The sequence below is a fragment of the Theropithecus gelada genome, chromosome 17 (genome assembly GCF_003255815.1).
Source record: "Theropithecus gelada isolate Dixy chromosome 17, Tgel_1.0, whole genome shotgun sequence".
NCBI classification, from domain to species: domain Eukaryota; kingdom Metazoa; phylum Chordata; class Mammalia; order Primates; family Cercopithecidae; genus Theropithecus; species Theropithecus gelada.
The window spans coordinates 76,195,318-76,219,682 of NC_037685.1; the positions used below are offsets into that span (position 1 = coordinate 76,195,318).

Below are 24,365 nucleotides of genomic sequence, written 5' to 3' on the forward strand. Positions count from 1 at the left end.
TGTTTCCTTTCAATTATGTATATTTATTGCAATATATATAATTGCAATATAATTAATGCAGTTACAAAATAATTTCCACATCATAATGTTAAATTCTTTTAAAATGTTTTCTCGTTTAGTCACATCATAACTCTACAGAGTATAATTCCATTATATAAGCAAGGAAACAGGTGCAGAGAGATTAACATAATTAGGCTGGTACACAGCAGAAGTATCACTTGAAGTATGTTTGACTGGCCAGGCACAGTGGCTCACGCCTGTAATCCCAGCACTTTGGGAGGCAGAGGTGGGCAGATCACCTGAGGTCAGGAGTTCGAGACCAGCCTGGCCAACATGGTAAAATTCCATCTCTACTAAAAATACAAAAGTTAGCTGGGCATAGTGGTACGTGCCTGTAGTTCCAGCTACTTCAGAGGCTGAGGCACGAGAATCACTGGAGGTTGCAGTGAGCCAAGATAGTGCCACTACACTCCAGCCTGGGTGACAAAGCAAAAAAAAAAAAAAAAAAAAAGTAAAAAGTTTGACTCCAAAGCTCATACTCTCTTTCTATACTAAACAATATGGAAACTATTTTAGGAAGTATTTCTTTTTGCTTGTGTATAACTGGAGAAACAAGGGATCTCCCAGGAATTTAGGCAGAGAGAATTCAGAGAAGGAGTTTTATAGCCTTGGTGTCATATTGAAGCAAAATTATCAACCTACTACATCACTAATGTCAGGGAAATTGAATGAATTACCACAATGCCATATTCATTTGTAATTTTTGAATGACAATGTTGAATGACAATGTTATGTTAGCAACCAATAGGTAATGAGTCTCGTTTATTACGAAAGTCTTGGTCGTAGCATTTTTTGCCTATATGAACTCCCCTGGAGATAATACTTTCTCTTGCTAGAATGTTTCTGAGTGAACATGAACAAAGAAAATCTCTGGCCTGGAGAAATTAGGCTTGTGCATGATAGACAAGGACAAAATCTGAAAGTGAGCTCAGCTATCTGTTAAAGTCATTCTAATTCCCTCAACTCACTTGTAACATCTCGCCTAATGGTTTTGCTGCTTAATGGCTACCTGATAGAATTGTGGTGTTCTGAATTAACAAGGCATGAGGGAATTCTAGCTAGAATTTCTGGTAAACTTTTCCACACGTCTCAGACTTTGGAAACTGGCCCAGTTCTAATGACCTATATTGATCAGAAAAATATCAATTAGAATTCTATCTATTAGAACTCTATCATTTAGAACAACGATTCTCAGATTTTGGTGTGCCTAGGAAACACTCTGGGAGCTTGCTAAAAATACCAGTTTCTAGACTCACCTCCAGAAAGTCTAATTTTGTTTGCCTAGATTGGGGCTCAGGTGTCTTCATTTTAAAACACATTTCCCCCAGGGAATTCTAATGCAACTTATACAGGAACCAGAGGCTGAGAACACTCATCTAGGTTGAAGCATGTTTGGTGGTGGGTGTGGTGTTAGGGGTTTTTCCTGCTGCACCTAGTCTAGAAGACCCACAAAAAAGAATGTAGTTCTGCCTATTAAGCAGGTTGGGGCTGGGCACGGTGGCTCATGCCTGTAATCCCAGCATTTTGGGAGGCCGAGGTGGGTGGATTGCTTGAGCCCAGGAGTTCAAGACCAGCCTGGGCAACGCAGTGAAACCCCATCTCTACAAAAAAGACAAAAATTAGCTAGGTGTGATGGCGTGCACCTGTAGTCCCAGCTACTTGGAAGGCTGAGGTGGGAGGACAGCTTGAGCCTGAAAGGTCGAAGCTGTAGTGAGCTGTGATCATGCCACTGCACATTCCAGCCTGGGTGACAGAGCAAGACTCTGTCTAAAAACAAAAACAAAAACAAAGCAGCAAAGAAGGTTGGGTGGCCTTGAGGTCTGATCTAGAATCTAAGCCCTAGATAGGGATGGAGCTTCAAGTTGGCCTAAGCACTACTAGACTTTTTGGAAAAATTGCAGCCAGCAATGAGTTGTTGGGCCCTCCTTCCTAGAATTGCATTTGTGCCTTAAAAATTTTGATAACAACTTGACCAATCATCTGAGGGAGTAAAAAATTCTGGTGTTACATTTTTTAGGGCACTGGCCTCTGCATCCTATGCTCTGTGAGCCCCATCCTGGGATGTGTTCTCAGCTCTTGGATGTTGATATGTTTAATGACATATAGGGCTATATTGAGGAAAAATAATATCTACTCTGGCAAATTGTTATAAGGATTAAATGGGATAATACAAAACACAACTAGCCAAGCATCTGGCATATAATGAGTCCTTAGGAAGGTGAGGGATCTGGCTGTAATATCTATCACCCTAAGGGCCTCCACAGTAAATCTGTGAATTTAGTTCACAGAGGCCATGCCCTCCTTTTCTCTCACGGTTCTGTAAACATCCCTCTTCAAGCTGTTTGAAAAGGACAGTAGGGGAAGCTTGCTCTTTGTTCAACAGTGTATGAGGAAGAGGTGCTCAATAAGTTGTTTTTTTCTTTCTTCTATATAATCATTTTTAAATCTCCACTTTTCCTTTCTTCTCTAGCCTTTTCATCAACCATTTTTTCTCTCCCAATCTCTGTGCACACACACATACACACACCACATACACATTTTAAGGCCTCCCATGACCCAGAGACCAAGGCCAAGGCTCCAATCTTTAAAGTTTATTCCTGGGGTGCTCTAGACTCTGCTTCTCTTCTCCCATGGTCTCATATTTCAATTTATTCCTTCTACTTGAGTAAAGCTTAGAGCAGTTCCCTTCATCTGCTTACCCTTTATATGTTTTAGGCCCTTTTCCAAGTTGTTGCACAAGAAGAAACCTTCATTTTCTGCTTAAAATTTTTTTTTTTCTTTTTCTTCTTTTTAGAAATGGGGGTCTCGCTATGTTAACCAGGCTGGTCTTGAACTCCTACCCTCAAGTGATCTTCCCATCTCGGTCTCCCAAAGTGTTGGGATTACAGGCGTGAGCCACTGTGCCTGGCCAAAAAAAATTTTGGTTTTAGTATTTATTTTTCAGAGACAGGGCCTTGCTCTGTCACCCAAGCTGGAGTGCAAGGCACGATCATGACTCACTGTAGCCTTGAACTCCTGGGCACACACAATCCTCCCACCTCAGCCTCCCAAAGGTGGGGTTACAGGGTCCAGCCACTGAAACTTTCATTTTCGACACACTCCAGGTCTCTTCCCATCTTTCCTGTTAATTTTGCTAGCTAATCGCAGAGTTCTGACAGCTTTTCCTGGCCCTGTGCTGAACACACATAAAATTTCCTCAATTTTGTGCAAGGCTCTGATGTGTGATTCAATACATTACTTGCCCTTCTTAACAATACCTTACTGTTTGTTTCTCTTCAGCGAATGTTCTTTCACCCAAAGCCTGCTGAAACCTGACAATGTGTCAAACACTGTGCTATACATTGTGGATATAACATGAATAAAGCACTATTTTTTATTTGTAAATTATACCTCAATAAAGCTCTTTCTGCCTAGGAGGAGTTCGTTGTCTGGAAAGCAAAGGCAGATATGTAAACATATGCATTATAGTGCAGAGTGCTAAGTATCACACTGTGATGTGAAAAAAAACTAATTTCTTCTGGGGAAGTTGATAAAAGAGCTCATAGGAAGTGACATTTCCATTGGTCTTGAACCATAAGTAGGAGTTTGCCAACCAGAGGAAAGAGTGGGAGTGAGGGCAGGGGTAAAAGAGGTTTTCCAAGGAAGGGAATCCAGTGTGCAGAGGCTCTGAAATGACCGAGGAAGATTCTGACGTGTTCCGGGAAGTCTGCTGGGTTTGGTGTGGTTCGGTGCATGGTGGAGTAATGGTGGGAGGGGAAAACGGATGAAATTAGGAGGGCCCAGTTGAAGCAGGAGGATTGAATTTTATTCTAGAGGCAAGAAGAGAAAGAGAAAACTTTAAGCAGGGGAGGAAACGATCAGTTTTGTCTCTTACTTGTTCGTTTCGTCACAGACCTTCGGGTTTTGGAATATGAGGTGCTCTGCTTGCTTAATCAGAGGAGCTCGGGCAGCCTCTGAGCTGAAACACGGCTTTCTTTTCAGGTCTAGAAACGGCATGTTTTCAATATACCCAGGGCTACCAAGTCTGATCCCAGTGCCCACTTGTGCTAATGACGTTGGCCAGGGGGGATGCCAATTTACTAACCTAAGCCTGTCCTTCAAATATTTTCTCTCTCTCTTTGGCTAGGGTTGGACACGTTCTGACAACTTTTGTCTCTTTGAACCCCGTTTTTCCGTTCTGATAATCTTTTTCTTCAGTTATGCTGGCCATGTCTTTAAATACGTTGCTAACGTTTTGGCTCATCTCACCCTATGTTTTAATCCCTCAGATACACACTACGCTGACAGCCACGCCCACCCAAGGAATTTCCGAAACAGAAAGTTTGTCTGCAACAGCGCGCCGTACGGACGTACAGTGCGCAGGCGCAGTCTCGGCTCCCGGCGGCGTGTTCCTCTTTCCCCCCAGGTTTCCAGTGTCCTGGCAGGTAAGGAACGCCGCCTCTTCACCTCTCAGCGCGGCTTGCCCTTTGTTCCGGACGCCCACTTCTCAGCCCTCCGGCTCCTGGTGTCGCTGCTGTAGGCCACACGCGTCCACCGGCAACAGACCCATGGCCGAGCGCGGGGAACTCGACCTGACCGGCGCCAAACAGAACACAGGAGTGTGGCTAGTCAAGGTAATGTTCACGAGTCTCCCCCTTGCGCTCCTCCTAACACAAGTATAATTTAAGTAACTTGAGCCCATCCCGCTCCGTGCACCTCTTAAAGTTCTTTTACGGCTATCTCGTTAGAGCTTCACATATTTTGAGAGGCAGGAGTCATTGTTGTATCTCTTTGCAGATGAGGAGATTAGTTTAGGGACGCAAAGTGTCTTTCAGCCGGTTACTGGTCTGAATCAGCCTGGACTAGATCTCTTTCTCACGGCTTTCCTGGAGCCCTGTCTTGGTGTTCCTAGACTTGGGCGGTGCATTTTGTCCCAGACCGAAGAATTCCTAGTATCTTTCCCTTGGTGAAACTGGTTTTAGCCATGAGCCTGTGTGAGGTAGTTGAATGTCTGCTTTCTGTACAGTTTTTTCGGCGAGAAACTAGAACTGGTCCCTGCGTACTCTTAAAGTGTTCTCTTAGGTTGATGGTCCTTAGTGAAGCTCTCAAAAGAGGCGAGAGAGCCCCGAACAAACAGAAGGAGAGGTCATTGGACTGGAGTATTCTTTCAGAGCACATTTGGGTCTAATGAAACTGGCCGTCAATAAATGTTTTATGTAAAGACAGCAATTTTGGTTAGCTCACAGCGGGCACTATTTGTGCTTTACTGTTTCATGTTGGGGAGTGTTTTCTCCTAGGGGAGTTTCATAATACTTAAGCAAATTCAAAATGTGATCCTGAAAGTCGTTGAGACTTAAAATGTAAGGACTTTCGGTTTCTTAATGCTTTAACTGATTTATCATAGGGCTGAGTTCTCGTCAATTAAATCTAAGAGGTCTTTCTTGTAGGCCTTCTTAAAAATAGCTCCCTTATGATCATTTGCTAACACGACAGATCCGTATTACATTCTTTCTTTTCTTTTCTTTTCTTTTTTTTTTTTTGAATCAGAGTCTTGCTCTGTCGCCCAGTCTGGAGTGCAGTAGTGCGATCTTGGCTCACTGCAAGCTCCGCCTCCCAGGTTCACGCCATTCTCCTCTCTCAGCCTCCCGAATAACTGGGACTACAGGCACTCGCCCCCACGCCCGGCTAATTTTTTGTATTTTTAGCAGAGACAGGATTTCACCGTGTTAGCCAGGATGGTCTCGATCTCCTGACCTCGTGATCCGCCCGCCTTGGCCTCCCAAAGTGCTGGGATTACAGGCGTGAGCCACCGCGCCCGGCCGTTACATTCTTCAAAGCACTTTTCACAGTGTAGAGTGATTTTGTGTTAATATGTTCAAAGTTGGTTACCTCCGTCTTTCCAACACACAAAAATCACATTCCATGAGACTGGATCTTTGCCTGTCATACCCAGAATAGTGTTTGGCACGTGGTAATTACTCAATAAAAAGGTGATGAATAAATGCATGACCTCTCATTCTTTAACCCTCACCTTAATCTGTGGCACTGATTTGACTTATTTCCAAGCTCAGTGTGACTTAAAAAGATGAATTAAATAGGCATTTCTCTCTCCAGCAGCTTGTTAATTGGAGGAGAGTCACTAAGGAGGAGATGGCCCTTGCAGACTGAAGGAAAAAGCTTGAAAAAATGGTGTGACTTGAGATGGTGCCATTATTCTAGGAGCATGGTAAATGCTCAGTGTTTACGCCTTACAGGATTTGGGTGGGTGGACATAGCGTATACCATGGGGAATGGAACAGAAATGCAAGACTCAAAATACATAATCAGCATGGCGTGTCATGGAAAACAGAGAGAACCTAGAGCAGAAGATCTGTGTAGATAAAGGTTGGGACCATATACTCAGATTGTCATATCATGAAACGGAAATGTTCTAACTTTAGTTTACAAGGAAGTAACAAACTTTTTGGAGGATTTGAGTGAGGTAGAGATGCCAAATATTTATTCAGAAAAAAAAAAATGTTTGGCAGTGTGCAGTGCGAATTAGAGGGGAGGGTAAGTAACCAGAGTCACATTTAGAAAATTATCACAGGATTGGGCTGGGCATGGTGGCTCACACCTGTAATCCCAACACTTTGAGAGGCCGAGGCAGGTGGATCATGAGGTCAATAGTTTGAGACTAGCCTGGCCAGTATGGTGAAACCCCATCTCTACTAAAAATACCAAAATTAGCCGGTTGTGGTGGCATGTGCCTGTATTCCCAGCTACTCAGGAGACTAAGGCAGAAGAATTGCTTGAAACTGGGAGGCGGAGGTTGCAGTGAGCTGAGATTGCTCCGTTGCACTCCAGCCTGGGCAACAGAACAAAAACTCCATCTCAGAAAAAAAAAAAAAAAAAAGAAATAGTAACTTGTTGCTTAGAAAGTGTGTCTTCATTCTCATCTAATCAGAATTTTATTTGAACTACGTATTGATTTCAAGTTTTTTCTCCTTACATTAATATTTTCTGTTAAAAATAATACCTTGAGTTCTGATCTTTGTTGCTAAAATATGTTTCTTCCTAGGATATGTCAAGGTCATCTTGTACATATTTAATTCCATCACCAGACAGTTACAGAACTGTGTAAATGCAGTAAGGACTGTACATACAAGATCTCTTAGAGTTTTGAGCAGGAAAAAAATTAATGCTTCACCAGAACTGGAAAGACATCATAGAGAAGGTGATGTTTAAGAAGAGCCTGTTTGGAGGTTGCAGTGAGTCGAGATTGTGCCACTGCACTCCTGCCTGGGCAACTAGAGTGACACCCTGTCTCAAAAAAAAAAAAAAAAAAATGAGTGTGATCTGGCTGGGACATCTGTCACCCCATTGATCACCAGGGTTGATTTGGCTAATCTGGCTGGCTAGGTGGGTGTCCCCTTCCTCCCACTCCACTCCATGTATGTCCCTCCTGAAGCTGCCCCCTTGATCAAAGAGGATGACCATCCTGATAGAGGAGGACTGGTCTTCAGTCAAGAGTATATGTGTGGCTGTACTCCCCTGCTGGAACCTCCAAACAAGCTTTCAAGAAGAGCTTATGGAAGGCCGGGTGCAGTGGCTCATGCCTGGAATCCCAGCACTTTGGGAGGACCAGGTGGGCGAATTGCTTAAGCCCAGGAATTTGAGACCAGCCTGGGCAATATAGCAAAACCTTTTATGTACAAAAACTACAAAAAGTTAGCTGGGCATGGTGGCATACGCTTGTAGTCCCAGCTACTTGGGAGACTGAGGTGGGAAGATCACTTGAGCCCAGGAGGTTGAGGCTGCAGTGAGCTGAGATCACACCCCTTGTACTCTAGGCTGGGCGACAGAGTGAAACCCTATCTGAAAAGGAAAAAAAAAAAAAACCTTACCAGCAGGACTGGGGATAAATAGTGTGTTTAGGGAAAAACTAATATAGTAGTAGATTGTTTACCAAAAAAGCAAAATATCCAGGACCTGTACTGTTCTGGCCTAATGAAGTGCTATTTCTGGAATTTTGAGTATCTTTTTTTTTTTTTGGCTGAGCACAGGGGACTTTATTGATGGCACACGACAAGGCAGAGCTCCCTAGGCCCCTCCCTCTTCAGGGGGTCTGCATGGAAACTGAGGAGGGGAGATTCTCAGTGTGGTTGGGGACTGAGTATGGCAGGGACTCCCCAGCATTGAGGGCCTCTCTCTTCCTCTTGTTCTCTCACTGAGGCTGGTGGTCTGGGGTCTTACTTCTTAGAGGCCATGTGGGCCATGAAGTCCACCACCCTGTTGCTGTAGCCAGATTCATTGTCATACCAGGAAATGAGCTTGACAAAGTGGTCATTGAGGGCAGTGCCAGCCCCAGCATTGAAGGTGGAAGAGTGAGTGTTGCTGTTGAAGTCAGAGGAAACCACCTGGTGCTCAGTGTAGCCCAGGATCCCCTTGAGGGAGCCCCCTCCAATGTCTGCTTCACACCTTCTTGATGTTATCATATCTGGCAGGTTTTTCCAGACGGCAGGTCATGTCCATGACTGACACATTGGCAGTGGGGACATGGAAGGCCATGCCAGTGAGCTTCCCATTCAGCTCAGGGATGACCTTGCTCACAGCCTCGGCAGCGCCAGTAGAGCCAGGGATGATGTTCTGGAGAGCCCCACAGCTGTCACACCACAGTTTCTGGAGGGGCCATCCACAGTCTTCTGGGTGACAGTGATGGCGTGTACTGTGGTCATGAGTCCTTCCACGATACCAAAGTTGTCATGGATGACCTTGACCAGGGGCGCTAAGTGGTTAGTGCAGGAGGCATTGCTGATGATCTTGAGGCTGTTGTCGTACTTCTCATGGTTCATGCCCATCACAAACATGGGGTCGTCAGCAGAGGGGGCAGAGATGATAACCCTTTTGACTGCTTCCTGCAAGTGAGCCCCAGCCTTCTCCATGGGGGTGAAGACACCGGTGGACTCCACAATGTACTCAGCGCCAGCATCGCCCCACTTGATTTTGGAAGGATCTTGCTCCTGGAGGATGGTGATGGGATTTCCATTGATGACAGGCTTCCTGTTCTCAGCCTTGATGGTGCTGTGGGATTTGCCATGGGTGGAATCATACGGCGACATGTAGACCATGTAGTTGAGGTCAATGAAGGGGTCATTGATGGCGACAATATCCACTTTACCAAAGTTAAAAGCAGCCCTCGTGACCAGGCGCCCAATATGACCCAATCCGTTGACTCCTACCTTCACCTTCACCATGGTGCCTCAGGGACGCGGCTGGTGATGTGAGAGAAGATGCGACTGTCTGTCAAACGGGAGGAGCAGATAGCCAATTTTGAATATCTTAAATCTACGAAAGAAAGATGATCCAAACACATTTTGATAGGCATTAGACATGATTGAATTTAACACTTTACAATAGCTGTCACCTGCCAAAACATGTAATTAGCTATAATTTTTACCTTGTCATAGAGCTAGTCTTTTGTAGTTTGTACTACCCTGTTTATATTGCTCAATTTATGCTATTGTTAGGTTACCTACAGGGCTCACTACTGCTGTGCACCCTATACCAAGTAATGATTTAAAAATTGGATGATGTGCTGGGCACAGTGGATTACAGTGCCTGTAATCCCAGCATTTTTGGAGGCTGAGGCAGGTGGATCTCTTGAGGTCAGGAGTTCAAGACCAGCCTGGCCAATATGGTGAAACCCCATCTCTACTGAAAATACAAAAATTAGCTGGGTGTGGTGGCGGGTACCCGTGTAATCCCAGCTACTCTGGAGGCTGAGGCAGGAGAATTGCTTGAATCTGGGAGGCGGAGGTTGCTGTGAGTTGAGATCGCACCATTGCACGCTAGCCTGGGCAATAGAGTGAGACACTGATGTTTAAAAATATTTTAGCAGAGTTCTTTTTTCTTAGATTTTTAAATATTGCTTTAAAGAATACAGATGGGGTCTCACTATGTTGATCAGGCTGGTCTCAAACTCCTTTTCTTGGGCAATCCTCCCATCTCGGCCTCCCAAAGTGCTGGGATTACAGGCGTGAGCCACTGCGCCTGGCTAATTTTAGCATGGTTGGTTTTTGGCCTCTAATATTTAGATTTCTGGAAAACCACTTTCTCTAGTTATGGTTCCCTGGAGGGTAAGGTATATGATGGGGAAGAGGAGATACAGTTGGCAAGGTTGTTAGGAGTGGGATTCTTAAAGTTGTGAATATCACTGGGGCTTGAATAAGAAGTACAGTCTTTTTTTGGAGGGAGAAGTGGAGAGGTGCACTAGGTCTAACCAACGGCTTTCTAAGCAACAGAAAGATGTTTTTCTAGCCCAGTAAACTTTCTTCTTGTAAGCATTGTGGCTAATGTTTGTTGGAGGAGAGGATCAGGATTGGAAGGATGGACATCATGCCCTGTGAATGTTGTGTTCTTCTTTTATTTATTTATTTATTTTTTGAGATGGAGTCTTGCTCTGTCACCCAGGCTGGAGTGCAGGTGGTGCAGTCTTGGCTCACTGCAACCTCCGCCTCCTGGGTTTAAACAATTCTCCTGCCTCAGCCTAAGTAGCTGGGATTACAGGCATCCACCACCACGCCTGGCTAATTTTTGTGTGTTTAGTAGAGTTGGGGTTTCTTTTTCTTTTTTTTTCTCTTTTTTTGTTTTTGAGACGGAGTCTCACACTGTCACCCAGGCTGGAGTGCAGTGGCGCAATCTCGGCTCACTGCAACCTTTGCCTCCCAGGTTCAAGCTATTCTCCTGCCTCAGCCTCCCAAATAGCTGGGATTACAGGTGTGCACCACCATGCCTGGCTAATTTTTTGTGTCTTTAGTAGAGATGGGGTTTCACCATGTTGGTCTCGAACACCTGACCTTGTGATCCACCTGCCTCAGCTTCCCAAAGTGTTGGAATTACGGGCGTGAGCCACCATTCCCGACTAGCTTATATTTTTTCACAGACAGGCAAGCACTTGGACATTGTTGGCCAAAGAGAGTTATATACGAGGGAGAGATGAAACTGGAGTGGGTCATACCCTAAAGCCTTGCAGCTAGTAGGAGAAAAAGGAACTTAACATTTCTTGTGTAGCGAGTATTTTGCAAAGCAAACCTATGAAGCAGGTACTAATTATATATTTCAGATGATAAAATTTAAGGTTAGAGAGGTTAATTATCTTGCCTAAGTATGGAAATAGTGATTCAGATTTGTTAGGCTAAAAGCTTTGCAATAGAAAAATGTTTTTTTTTTTCCTTTTTGTGTCTCCCTTTTTTTTTTTTTTTTTTTTTGAGACGGAGTCAAGTCTCGCTCTGTTGCCAGGCTGGAGTTCAGTGGTGCAATTTTGGCTCACTGGGACCAACTTAATAGGCTGAGACTTCTGGGAAGCCAATTTCTGTAAGTTCTTGGTGTAGAGAGCTATATATAATTAATATGCTCTTATTATTATTATTTTTAGTGCCAGGGTATAGTATTTTAGGAACCTTTGAATTAAATAAGCTGGTGAGCTTACCTGGGAACCTACAGTTTTATTATAATAATGAAGACAGTGCAATATGAGCTGCAAACTTGTTTTTGTCCTTTAACTTCTGGAACACAATCTGCTTTTTTTCTTTCTTTCTTTTTGAGACAGGGTCTCACTCTGTCTCCCAGGCTGGAGTGAAGTGCTGTGAATGGCTCACTGCAACCTCTGCCTCCTGGGCTGCAGTGATCCTCCTGCATCAGCCTTCTGAGTAGCTGGGACTATAGGCATGTGTCACTATGCCTAGCTAATTTTTTTTTTTTTTTTTTGTAGAGACAGGGTTTCACCATGTTGCCCAGGCTGATCTCAAATTCCTGGACACAAGCAGTCCACCTGCCTTGGCCTTCCGAAGTGCTAGAGTGTTGGGATTATGGCGTGAGCCACCACCCCTGGCCTTTTTTTGGGGGGAGGGCAGAGTCTTGCTCTTGTCGCCCAGGCTGGAGTGCAATGGCACGATCTCGGCTCACTACAACCTCTGCCTCCCGAGTTCAAGTGATTCTCTCTTCTCAGTCTACCGAGTAGCTGGGATTACAGGCGCCCGCCACCACGCCCAGCTAATTTTTGTATTTTTGGTAGAGATGGGGTTTTGCCATGTTGGCCAGGCTTGACTCGAACTCCTGACCTTGTGATCCACCTGCCTCAGCCTCCCAAAGTGCTGGGATTACAGGTGTGAGCCACCACGCCTGGCAACCCTGGCCTTTTTAAAAAATTATTTTTGTGGCCGGGCATTGTGGTAATTGCAGCACTTTGGGAGGCTGAGGTGGGTGGATTACCTGAGGTCAGGAGTTCGAGACCAGCCTGACCAACATGGTGAAACCCCGTCTCTACTGAAAATATAAAAATTAGCCAGGCGTAGTGGTGGGTGCCTGTAATCCTAGCTACTTGGGAGGCTGAGGCAGGAGAATCGCTTGCACCTGGGGGCCGAGGTTGCAGTGAGCTAATATTGCGCCAGTGCACTCCAGCCTGGGTGACAGAGCGAGACTCCGTCTCAAAAGAAAAAAAAATTTTATTTTATTTTATTTTTTGAGAAAGAGCCTCACTCTGTCGCCCAGGCTGGAGTGCAGTGGCATGTGATCATGGCTCACTGTAGCCTCAAACTCCTGGGCTAAGATCCTTCTGCCTCAACCTCCTGAGTACCTTGAATCACAAGTGTGCACTACCATGCCTAGCTAATTTTTAGATTTTTTGTAGAGATGGGGTCTCTGTATGTTGCCCACGGTGGTCTGGAACTCCTGGGCTCAAGTGATCCTCCCACTTCAGCCTCCCAAAGTGCTGGGTTTATAGATATGAGCCACCATGCCCGACACACTGTTTTTAAGTTGGTAATTGCTTGTATTAGGTACAGTTTGTTGTACTGAATTTGATTCTTAAATTTGCTTTAATGTATGATATATAGTTACTTTCCCTTGAACTGTTTTCTTGTTTGAAGGCCTGAATTATAGTCTCCGGTAATTTGATCACAGAAAATCCTGATCTGGTTAATATGTTGAAGAAGTATGATCTCATTTAAGAGTTCCAAAGCTCCCAAACATTCTTGTGTTCTCTTTGAGAGCATTTCAGGGTATAGCAGTGAGGGCAAAGTAGTAGGTTAGAAAATGCCCTACTCCACTATTTGCATTTTGTCCTCTTCCTAGTTATTTATTTATTTGAGACAAGAGTCTTACACTGTCACCCAGGCTGGAGTGCAGTAGCACAATCGTGGTTCACTGCAGCCTCAACCTCTCCGGACTTAGGTGATCCTCCCATCTCAGCCTCCTGAGTAGCTGGGACTACAGGCACACACCACCACGCCTGGCTAATTTTTGTAGTTTTTGTAGAGATGGGGTTTTGCAATGTTGCCCAGGGTGGTCTTGAACTCCTGTGCTCAAATGATCCACCCACCTCAGCCTTCCAAAGTGCTGGGATTACAGGCATGAGCCACCATGCCCAGCCCTTCCCCTTATTTTAAGGTGGATCTCTGAACTGAGACTTCCCTCTGAGAATGAAATGAAGTGTAGTAAATTATATATCCTAGGTATATTACAGTATTAACCATCATTGCCATTACATTAATGTTTCTTCAACAATATCCAGTCATTAAAATAACTATTCTTCTATTATTCTAGGTGCTAGATATATGACAGTAAACAAAAGTTACAAAATAAAACAAGGTCTAGGATCTAGAACATAATGTGATGCAATGTGATGCTATTTTAACTAGGGCGGGAAAGGACCTCACTGATAAGATGGTCTTTGAGCAGAGATGTAAAGGAATTTATGGGCTTGCCCTTGCAGATACCCATGGGAAGAGTGTTCCAGACAGAAATAACAGCAAATGGGTCTTTAGATGGGACGTCACTGCAGATGTTGACAGGTCTGTGTGGTTTGAGTAAGATGAGAGGGAGAGTAGGAGATGAAGATATGGGATAGGATCATCCAGGAGACTGGGTCACCTAAGACATTATAGGATTTTTCTTCTGAGTGAGATGGAAAGCCAGCAGCCATGGAGAGGCAGCATGGTATGGTGACTAAAATCGTGGACTATGGAGTCGACATGCTTAGGTTAGAATCCTAGCTTCATCACTAGTAATTGTGAGACTTTGAGCAAATAATAGCTTTTTGGTGCTTCAGTTTCTGCAGTTGCAAAATAGAATGATGATGGGACTGTTATAAGGATTAAATGAAATAATATTTGTAAACTGTTTAGAAAAGTATCTGGTAAGGCCGGGCGCGGTGGCTCAAGCCTGTAATCCCAGCACTTTGGGAGGCCGAGACGGGCGGATCACGAGGTCAGGAGATCGAGACCATCCTGGCTAACACGGTGAAACCCCGTCTCTACTAAAAAAAAATACAAAAAAAACTAGCCGGGCGAGGTGGCGGGCGCCTGTAGTCCCAGCTATTCGGGAGGCTGAGGCAGGAGAATGGCGTAAACCCGGGAGGCGGAGCTTGCAGTGAGCTGAGATCCGGCCACTATGCTCCAGCCTGGGGGACAGAGCGAGACTCCGTCTCAAAAAAAAAAAAAAAAAAAGAAAAGTATCTGGTAAACATAGTAAGCACTATGTAGATGTCTGTTAAATACATGGAAAGGTTTTGAGCAGAACAGTATCATCTGACTTGGGTTTTAAGATGACAATTCTGGCTGCTTTATTGAGAATAAACTACATGGGCAAAAGTGGAAGCAAGGAGTTCAGGAGGCTGTTAACAATCATTATTCAAGAGATGATGATGGCTTGGGCTAGGGTAGTAACTTGAGTTGGTGAGGAAAGGCTGGAGTTTGGATATAATCTGAAGATGTTGACGGAATGTATCAGTTGATTGGTTTTGGGGTATAAGAAAAAGGATATTCAGGATGACTCCAGGGTTTCAGCCTGAGTGCTTGGAAGAATGGAGTTCCCTTTTACTAAGATATGGAAAATTGCAGCAGGAGCAAGGTTTATGAGGGAGAAATGAGTTCTGGTATGGAGATTTTAACTTTGAAATGCTTACTGAATATTAAGATGGAGAGTTTGAATAGGCAGTTGGATATATAAATTGAGACTTTGGGGGAGAACCTGAGCTTGTTGTAAGTTTGAGAGTTGTCATTATACAGATGGTATTTAAAGCCTTGAGACTGGATGAAGTTACATAAGATTGAGAGTATACAGGGCCGGGCATGGTGGCTCACGCCTGTAATCTCAGCACTTCAGGAGGCCAAGGCAGGCGGATCGCCTGAGGTCAGGAGTTCAAGACCAGCCTGACCAACATGGAGAAACCCCATCTCTCCTAAAAATACAAAATTAGCTGTGGCAGGAGAATTGTTTGAACCCAGGAGGTGGAAGTTGCGGTGAGCCAAGATCGCACCATTGCACTCCAGCCTGGGCAACAAGAGCGAAACTCCGTCTCAAAAAAAAAAAAAAAAAGAGAGAGCGAGTATACAGAGAAGAGCGGAGATCCAAGGACTGAATCCAATGGCCATTGAAGTTAAGAGGCCAGAAAGATGAGCATCTAGATGTGGAGACCAAAAAGGAAGAGTCCAGAGAAGTAGAGGGAGAAATCGAGAGAATGTGATTACTCAGATGCCAAGTGAATAAAATGTTTGAAGGAATAGGAAATGATTAGTTCTCAAATATTGTTGATAAGTATGAGAGATGAGGACTAAACTTTGACTTGGCAATTTGGAGATCTTAATAACCCTGTGATCAGTTTCAGTGGAGTGGTAGGGAGGAAAGCCTATCTAGAGTAAGTTCAAAACAAAGTGGCAGAGGAGTAAGTGTAGACAGCTGACATAGAGAACTCTCTCAAGGAGTTCTACCATAAAGAGAGGCAGAGGACCAGGCACGATGGCTCATGCCTGCAATCCCAGCACCTTGGAAGGCTGAGGTGAGATGATCCCTTGAGCCCAGAAGTTCGAGACCAGCCTGGGCAATGTGGTGAGACCTCGTCTCCACCAAAAATACAAAACTTAGCTGGGCATTGTGGTGCAAACCTGTAGTTCAGCTACTTGGGAGGCTGAGGTGGGAGGATCGTTGGAGCCCAGGAAGTGGAGGCTGCAGTGATCCAAAATTGTGAATCCAGCCTGGGTGACAGAATGAGACCCTGTCTCAAAAAAAAAAGAAAAAAAAAAAAGAAAAAAAGAAAAGGCAGAGAAATCAAACACTGGGTGGAAAGGATTATTAAGTTTGCCCTTACCAAGGTGCATGATCTTGAACACGTTTATAAGCCTCCCTGTGCCTTAGTTTCCTCATCTGTAAAATGAAGACCGTGTGAGAAGTAGATGGTTGATATATTTACAGCATTTAGAAGAGTGCTTGTTGCTTAATGTATTAATTATCTATTGGTATATAACCTATTACTACGGACTTAGTAGTTTAAAACAACATGCATTTATTATTTCACAGTTTCTATGGGCTAGACTCTGGTATGGCTTAGTTGGCTCCTTTGCCTCAGAGTCTCTCACTGGCGATAGTCAAGGTATCAGCCAGGGTTGGATTCTCATCTGAAGCCTTGACTGGGGAAATATTGTTTCCAAGCTCATGTGGTTGGTAGAATTCAGTTCCTCCAGGGTTGTTGGACTTAAGAGTCCAAGTTCCTAGCTGACTCTTGGCTAAAGCCGGTCATTAGTGTTTTTTTTGTTTGTTTGTTTTTTGTTTTGCCACGTGGGCCTCTTCAATATGGTAGATTTCTAAATCAGAGTGTGCAGACTGAGAAAGCAATGAGAGAAGACAGAAGTCATAATCTTATGTAACCCAGTAACAGAAGTGAAGTCCTGTCACTTTTGCCCTGAGTCACAGATACTGCTCACACTGAAGGAGAGGAGATTACACCAGTAAGTGGACGGGGTTGATAGCAGGTGGGATCCTTGGGAACCGTCTTAGAAATCTCCCTGCTACATTTAGTAAGCACTTTGTGTTAGCTGCTATTATTATCATTATTGTGCTAATGGGAATGATTAAGCAGAGAAGGCAATAGAGGAGAGAAAGGGTGTACTTGAAGGAAAGATGTCCTCGGTTAGTTACATAACAGGGAAAGAAATTCAGTGCACAAGTGGAGGGATTGGCCATAGTTTATCCATTGTTTAAAGAGGGTAAAGCGAGTAAAAGGATCCAACTGTGGCTAGGTGGTAGATGTAGAAGTTTAGATTTGATGGTTTGCTTTTTCTCAGTGGAAGAGGAAGTCAGGTCAGCACAGAGGGAGGAGGAAGGAAGAGGTGTAGGTTCGAGAAGTGAAAAGAGAACATTTGAATAATCAGGAGTGAGGAACTGAATTGACTAGGGAGATGTAGTTAACTTGCCAGATGTCACTAAGGGCTTACTTGACGTTTGTAGCCATGTATTTAATGTGAGACCAGCTAGCATGATCGTGAGCTTTCCTTCAGCTGCTCAGGTGCAAGTGTGGCAGAGAGGTGGAATAACACAATAAAATAAAACCATGGATAAATTATAAATTAATGAAGAAAAGTAGAGATTGGCTTTAATCAGGATTAAGGTTCTGCCAGGCCAGTATGACGGAGGAAGATAAAGGCAAGGGAATGATTATAGTGCTGGACCATGGAATCTAGTTTCCTTAAAGAGAGAAATGAGGACATAGCAGATGGGGGACAGTGAGAAGATGTTAATTAGAGTCAGCGAATTGAAGGACTAGAAGAATTGTTGGGAGTCAAAGTGAGGCGGGAAATTAAAGAAAGAAAAATAAAGAGAGAAATAAGCTTTCCTGTATTAGGCTGACTTGTCCCAGAGGGAGCAATGGGCACAGCCCAGACCCAGGAAAAGTCTTGATAATACTATCTAAGAAGCCAGGACACAAAAGAATGTGCTCTGGAGACTCTCCCAGCACTCCCTCAACATAGGGAGAAGAAAAACAAATTTTCCTTTGTTTTATGATGGTATCAGTTTGTAAATTCCTGTTCTCTGTAACTGGTGACTTCTAGTCTTCTGTTTTATCTAATCAGTGGGGTGAAGTTCATAAACCATCTGAGCAGGCCACCTGGGCGCCATAGTGAAAGCCATGGAATAAGCTGTGCTAGGCACTAGGCAAACCTAGATAGTGGACATCTGGGCTGCATAGCAGCAGTCATGTGTAATCCTGAGTTGTGAACCTGTTACAATTTGATTAACCGTCTTTGTCCTGCCTCTGTATCCCTGCGTTCGCGCCACTGTAAGCCTGCTTCAAGCTAGCCCACCCCTTTTTAAGGTGTGTATAAAAGTCAAGTGCTGTCTTTGTTCTGGGCCCGGTCTTTGGATGTTAAGTCCGTTGGGTCTGAGTGCACTCAGTAAAGATATCCTCCTGTATTCACTCCAAGGTCTCTCCCTGGTTCTCCTGATTCCACAATAGAAGTACTAAGGAGAGAGCTAGGAATTTAGGAGATGGTGCTCAGAATAATTGCTTGAAATACAGGTTGTGAAAGGGATACTGCTGTTGATAATGAGAAATTCGTAGGCTGTCCAACAGATAATGTTGTGGACATTTGCTTCTTTAACCAGTATCCATTTACTTTGACACTGTTGCAGAATCTTGACTGTGCTTGTGGAAACCAGTGCTTCCCCTTTTCAATCTGTGTGATTTTAGTGATGTTGACTACCCTTCCCCAAAGATGTCATTGACTCAGCCTGGCCAGTGAAGTATCTCATCTCTGGGAACAGTGATAGGTCTAAGGAAGGGCACACACCCTTGTCAGCTTCATGAAAGACAAATTTTCGCTGGGGACTTCTGAGAAGGAGACTTGTGCTCTTCAGGAGCTGCCTCTGCCATCTTGCTACCTGAGGTGATAGGTAAGAAATAGTGAAAGAGTCCTGGGGACATTGTTTGAGCCCTTAATGAAGCCACCTTAAAGCTACCTCTGGAATTTTTTGTTATTTGTCACATTAAATCTTCTTTTAAGTGGGTTTTCTGTCACCTGTAATCAAAGGAGACCGAGTGGGTAGATACAGTTATCATAAGGAGTTTGCCAAATCCTCTTAGCTTGTTTGGATGAATGGAGTACAGTGTAGTGGAAGTTCTGTTGAGATATGGAATCTTCAAAATCCTCTTTCCCTTAGATCTTTTACGTACTCTTCTTTAGCACATATACCCTCCTGAGAGGTAGTATGGTCTAGTGAAGAAAGCAAAAGACCTGTCCGGAGTTGAGTCTTGAATCTGATCCTAGCTACCTGAGTTATTTCAACCCTCTGAACCTCAGTTTTCTCATCTGTAGGGTGAGGAGAATGTGATTTTGCAGGGTAATTGGAAGGATGAAACGGGATAATGGATGTTTAGCATGGTACCTGACTGACTCAAGTATATTGTCTAACTCTTTTTTTTTTTTTTTTTTTTTGAGACAGAGTCTCTCTCTGTCACCCAGGCTTGAGTGCAGTGGAGTAATCTCAGCTCATTGCAACCACCACCTCCTGGGTTCAAGCAATTCTTGTGCCTCAGTCTTCCACGTAGCTGGGACCACAGGCATGTGCCACTGTGTCTTGCTAGTTTTTGTATTTTTAGTAGAGACAGGGTTTCGCCACGATGGCCAGGCTGGTCTCGAACTCCTGACCTCAAGTGATCTGCCCTCCTCGGTCTCCCAAAGTGCTGGGATTACAGGAGTGAGCCACCACGCCCGGTGTACCCATAATGTTTAATAGTTGTTCAGTAACTTTGTTTATTTATTTGTTTTTTCTAGATGGAGTCTTGCTCTGGCACGATCTAATTTTTGTATTCTTAGTAGAGGTGAGGTTTCACCATGTTGGCCAGGCTGTCCTCAAACTCTTGACCTCGTGATCTGCCCTCCTCGGCCTCCCAAAGTGCTGGGATTACAGGCGTGAGCCACCACGCCCAGCCCTGTTCAGTAACTTTTAGTGTGAGGAGTGCGTATGTAAGTGAACAAATACCATCAGGGGCTTCTTTTCACCCTTCAATTCCTGAATTTTTGCTGTTCCAAGGTACTGCAATTTATTTGACTAGTGGTCAAGTGGTGTTTTTTTGTCTTGCTAGGTAGAATTTCTTTCCTTCTCAGCTTTGGCAGCTGGACTATCATTCCAAATTTATCATGAAAAAATAATGACACCTGACACTGAGTACTTGCTTTGTGTAAGGCATTATGCTTCATACTTGGTGTATCTCATTTACTCCTAATAATAGGATAGCTTTCGAAGTATGCACTGATTCGAGTCCAAATTACTTTTTAGAAGAAATGAGATAGATAAGTTATATAATAGGGATTCGGCATATATCGTCTACTTCTCCTTTTTGAGAATTATAGTCCTTTTGATTGCATGTATCCAGTTACAGACACAATATGGTGTATTGGTTAAAAACACAGTCCCTGGAGGCAGACTGCCTGGGTTAGAATCCTGGCTCCATCTTTACTAATTATATAACCTTTAGTAAATTGTATAGTCCCTCAGTGCCTCAGATTCATCATCTGTAAAATGGGGGTAATAGACCTGTTCCATAGAGATGTGAGGATTAAATGTGTCAATCTATATAAAGTGCTTACAACAGTGTCAGGAAGGCAGGATTATATAAATGTTAGCTCTGCTGTTTGATAACCCTTTTATATTAGCAGCTTCTTCTTTACAGTAGTCAAAGTTACAATTTTCTACATAATAAAACTTGACTTTTGAAATAATCTTAAGCCCAGTGGTGTTCCTAAATCATGCTATTACTGTAGTCAGTGCTGTTCTCTTCTGAGAAGCCTTTTCTGGTAACCTTTCTGTTCTGTGACCTTTAATTGGACTGACTTGGGAAGATAAGTTAGTGCTTTATTTTTGTTAGATTATTTGACCTATGTTAGTTTTGTGTTGCCACCTCGATTAAGCTCTTTTGAGAGCTAAAATCATTTTTTTTTCTTTGAGACGGAGTCTTGCTCAGTCGCCCAGGCTGGAGTGCAGTGGCTGGATCTCGGCTCACTGCAAGCCCCGCCTCCCGGGTTCACGCCATTCTTCTGCCTCAGCCTCCCAAGTAGCTGGGACCACAGGCGCCCGCCACTGCGCCCGGCTAGTTTTTTGTATTTTTAGTAGAAACGGGGTTTCACCGTGTTAGCCAGGATGGTCTCGATCTCCTGACCTTGTGATCTGCCCGCCTCGGCCTCCCAAAGTGCTGGGATTACAGGCGTGAGCCACCATGCCCGGTGCTAAAATCATTTTTTACGTGTCTTCGTATTTCATGTAGTATAAAACATACAGTGATAACTTGATAGTGATCCCTTATTAGAGGCAGAAAATAAAAATAGAAGCAGTATATCGTTTTGTGTTTGAAAAGATCTGTTATCATCTAAAATAGTCTTATTAGTGTTTTACTTTGTTTTAGGTTCCCAAATATTTGTCACAGCAATGGGCTAAAGCCCCTGGAAGAGGTGAAGTTGGGAAACTGCGGATTGCCAAGTAAGTTATTTAGATATTCTTGACATTTTGAAAAGCTATTTTTGAAATTTTTGTAAATGCTTTTAAATGTGATTATAATTTCTGATCAGAGAATTTACTTGGAAAATGACAAGTAATGAACATGTCAAGGCTTGTCAGGAGATGGTTAGGTACCCTGTAAGGAGACATCCGTGCAATACACACATCCCCACCCCCACACTCCTAGTGACAGGTGGTATAAATATAATATCAAGTTTATTGGTTTACTTTAATGGCGGTGAAGCAGCAGAGTATGTAGTTCTTTCACCCCTCCATCCTGTCTGCCTCCATGAGCAGGTGTGCTTGGGTTGAGTATAACTGGATGCACCCGGGAAAGTGCTTGCAGTAGGACTTTGCCACTGTACCACTGGGCCTACTTACAGGTGCTTTGGAAGTGGTTAGGGAGTATGTAGAAAACAGTGTAACGACATAGTTTTCTGGTTGAGGAAATAGCCCTGTTAGAAAGGAAAGCCTCTAAAGCTCAGCTAGTGTCAGCTGGAGGCCTTGTGTTCTATTCTTTCCATCCATTCATTCTTAACCAACTCCAGTCAGATTCCTATGCCCATGATTCCATTGAAACAGCTCTTGTCTGTTACTGGTATCTTCCTCTTTATCAATTACTTTTTGCTTCATAACAAACCATCCCAAAACTTAGTGGTTTAGAACAAAAGCCATTTTATTTGCTCATAATTCTGTGGATCAATTCTGGTTGGGGCTGGCCTGGTGGCCTTCCTGGCGAGAGTGACCTCACTTGTGTGTGGTGGTTGATTTGACATCAGCAGGGGCACCGACTGTTTATTTCACCTCTAGCAAGCTCATTCACATGATGGTGAAAGAGTTCTAGTAGCAAAAGAGAAACGAAGTCCCAGTGCACAAGCACTTTGAAAGCCTGTGCTTGTGTCACGTTTGCTTAAAGTCCTTTTGTCCAAAGCAACTCACATGGCCAAGCCAGATTCAGTTGTGGGAAAACAAGACTCCACCTGTTGATGGAAGCTGCTGCAAGAAAAATTTGTGTTCCTTATGTATTTATTTCAAAATATGGAATACTTCCGAATTCGCATGTCATCCTTGTGTAGGGGCCATGCTCATCCTCTCTGTATTGTTCCAATTTTAGTATATGCTGCTGAGGCGAGCACATGTTCCTTTTCTATAGTCTTCCACATCCACATTCCTAAATCCAAGAGTCAACTAGCAGCTTTCTTACTTGAACTTCAGTGGAATTTCACATAGTTGATCACTTTTTTCCTGAAACTTTGCTTTCCCGCTTTACTCTAGGACACATCTCTTCTCCTCTCCCCTCATTGGCTGTTCCTTCTTAGTTTCTTGCTAAGCCCCTTCTCATCTTGTCTCTAAATGTTATGTGACCCAAGGACTCAGTCCTTAGTTCTTTCCTTTTCTCTCTTTTCACTTCCTGGGTGGTCTCATTTGGTCTCATGGCTTTTAGTACCAGGTGGTATTTAAATATATAGTTCAAGATGCTTCTGCCCTCCCTGGAGGCACCATGCTCAGGAAGGTCCTGATTTTCTTTGTGTTCCGTGCCCTGGCTGTGACTTTCTCCACACTACTCCCAGAATCAACCACTGACCTACTAGAATTGACCACTGATCTAGAGTTAACCGCAGACCGAGATTTAACCGTTAACTTAGACTTGACCATGGACCTGGAGCCAACCACAGAACACACAGGCTTTGGAATTCTCTACTGATGTGGAGTCAGCCAACTCTAGCTTTGTGGAGGAAGCTGCTGAGGCCATAGCCGATTATAATCCATTTCAGAGAGCTTGTGAGTGACAATTATGACATGAGTAAAGATTAATAATATTATTTTTCGAGACAGTGTCTCACTCTGTCACCCAGGCTGGAGTGCGGTGGCATGATCTCGGCTCACTGCGTCCTCCACCTCCCGGGTTCAAGTGTTTCTCCTGCCTCAGTCTCCTGAGTAGCTGGAATTACAGATGTGCACCACCATACCTGGCTAATTTTTGTATTTTTAGTAGAGATGGGGTTTCACCGTGTTGGCCAGGCTGGTCTCGAACTCCTGACCTCAAGTGAGCTGCCCACTTCAGCCTCCTAAAGCGCTGGGATTACAGGCGGGAGCCACTGCGCCTGGCCACGAGTGAAGATTATTATGAATGCTGTTTATTCCCAAGAGCCCATGATTAGAGTGACAGACAAGCTTAGCAGATTCACAGGAAGCAATGAGTCCATCTCAGCGCATGTTTAAATAAAGCAAATTTTTTGTTAGCTGTGACTATCACTCTGTTATCCACTACTTTCTAAGAAGATTCTGAGCTTTAAGACAAGCCTGTCACTCCACTATAGGAGATTGCATAATGGTAGAAAACTAGTGAAATGTAGGATGTACCTAGCTGAGGAGAAACAGCAAGACATTGATCCTGGGTTGGGTGATGTAAATTGTGCATGGATGGGGCAGGGGCATTTTTTGGCTCTGTGTTATTTAATATGGACTCAATAAATGTTCATTTCAACTGAAAATAAGTAAAAATCAAAAAATATATTTGCACACGTCTCTGTCTCTCCATATTCATGATTTTGACTGTGTCTTTGATGTTTGGACTGTGTCCTTGGATGTTTCAGAAGCATCTCAAACTTAATAATTGCTGTTCTTCTGTTTTTTCTCTCTGGAACACTCTCCCTTTAGGTAATCGCCATGGCTTACTCCCACATTTCTTTTTGGTCTCTGTTCACAATTTCAGCTCCTTGAGGTATTTTCTGGCCCCTATATGTAAAATAGCACCCTGTAGGCTCTACCTCCCTTACCCTCTTATTATTCACCATTCTTTTGTGTTGTTGTTATTTATTCTCCTTCTACTGTACCCATCTGACATACCGTATATGTTTGTTTGTGTGTTGTTCATATCACCTACTAAAGTATAAACTCTACCAGGTCAGGATTTTTGTCTTAATGATTACTATATCTCCATTGTCTAGAACAGTGCTTGGCATAGTAGACACTGTGTTCTAAAGTTAGGTGGGGACAAGTACAGTTGTCCCTTAGTA

The 24,365-nt window shown here is 43.7% G+C and overlaps 1 protein-coding gene, 1 non-coding gene and 1 pseudogene across 3 annotated transcripts in view; 1 reads left to right on the forward strand and 2 right to left on the reverse strand.

The window, feature by feature from the left end:
* The first annotated feature begins 4,418 nt into the window (after window positions 1-4,418).
* Window positions 4,419-24,365, forward strand: part of GTF2F2 (general transcription factor IIF subunit 2) — a 170,336-nt gene continuing 150,389 nt past the window's right edge. For both annotated transcript variants that reach the window (XM_025364650.1, XM_025364649.1), the window contains exons 1-2: window positions 4,419-4,673; window positions 21,254-21,327. In XM_025364650.1, the coding sequence (XP_025220435.1) occupies window positions 4,608-4,673; window positions 21,254-21,327 (140 nt within the window). In that variant the 5' untranslated portion in view covers window positions 4,419-4,607. The remainder of the gene's footprint in view (window positions 4,674-21,253; window positions 21,328-24,365) is intronic.
* LOC112610972 lies at window positions 8,271-9,275 on the reverse strand (annotated as a pseudogene).
* On the reverse strand, window positions 22,378-22,479 carry LOC112611229. Its single transcript, XR_003116597.1, has one exon. It is a non-coding gene; the product is annotated as a U6 spliceosomal RNA (small nuclear RNA).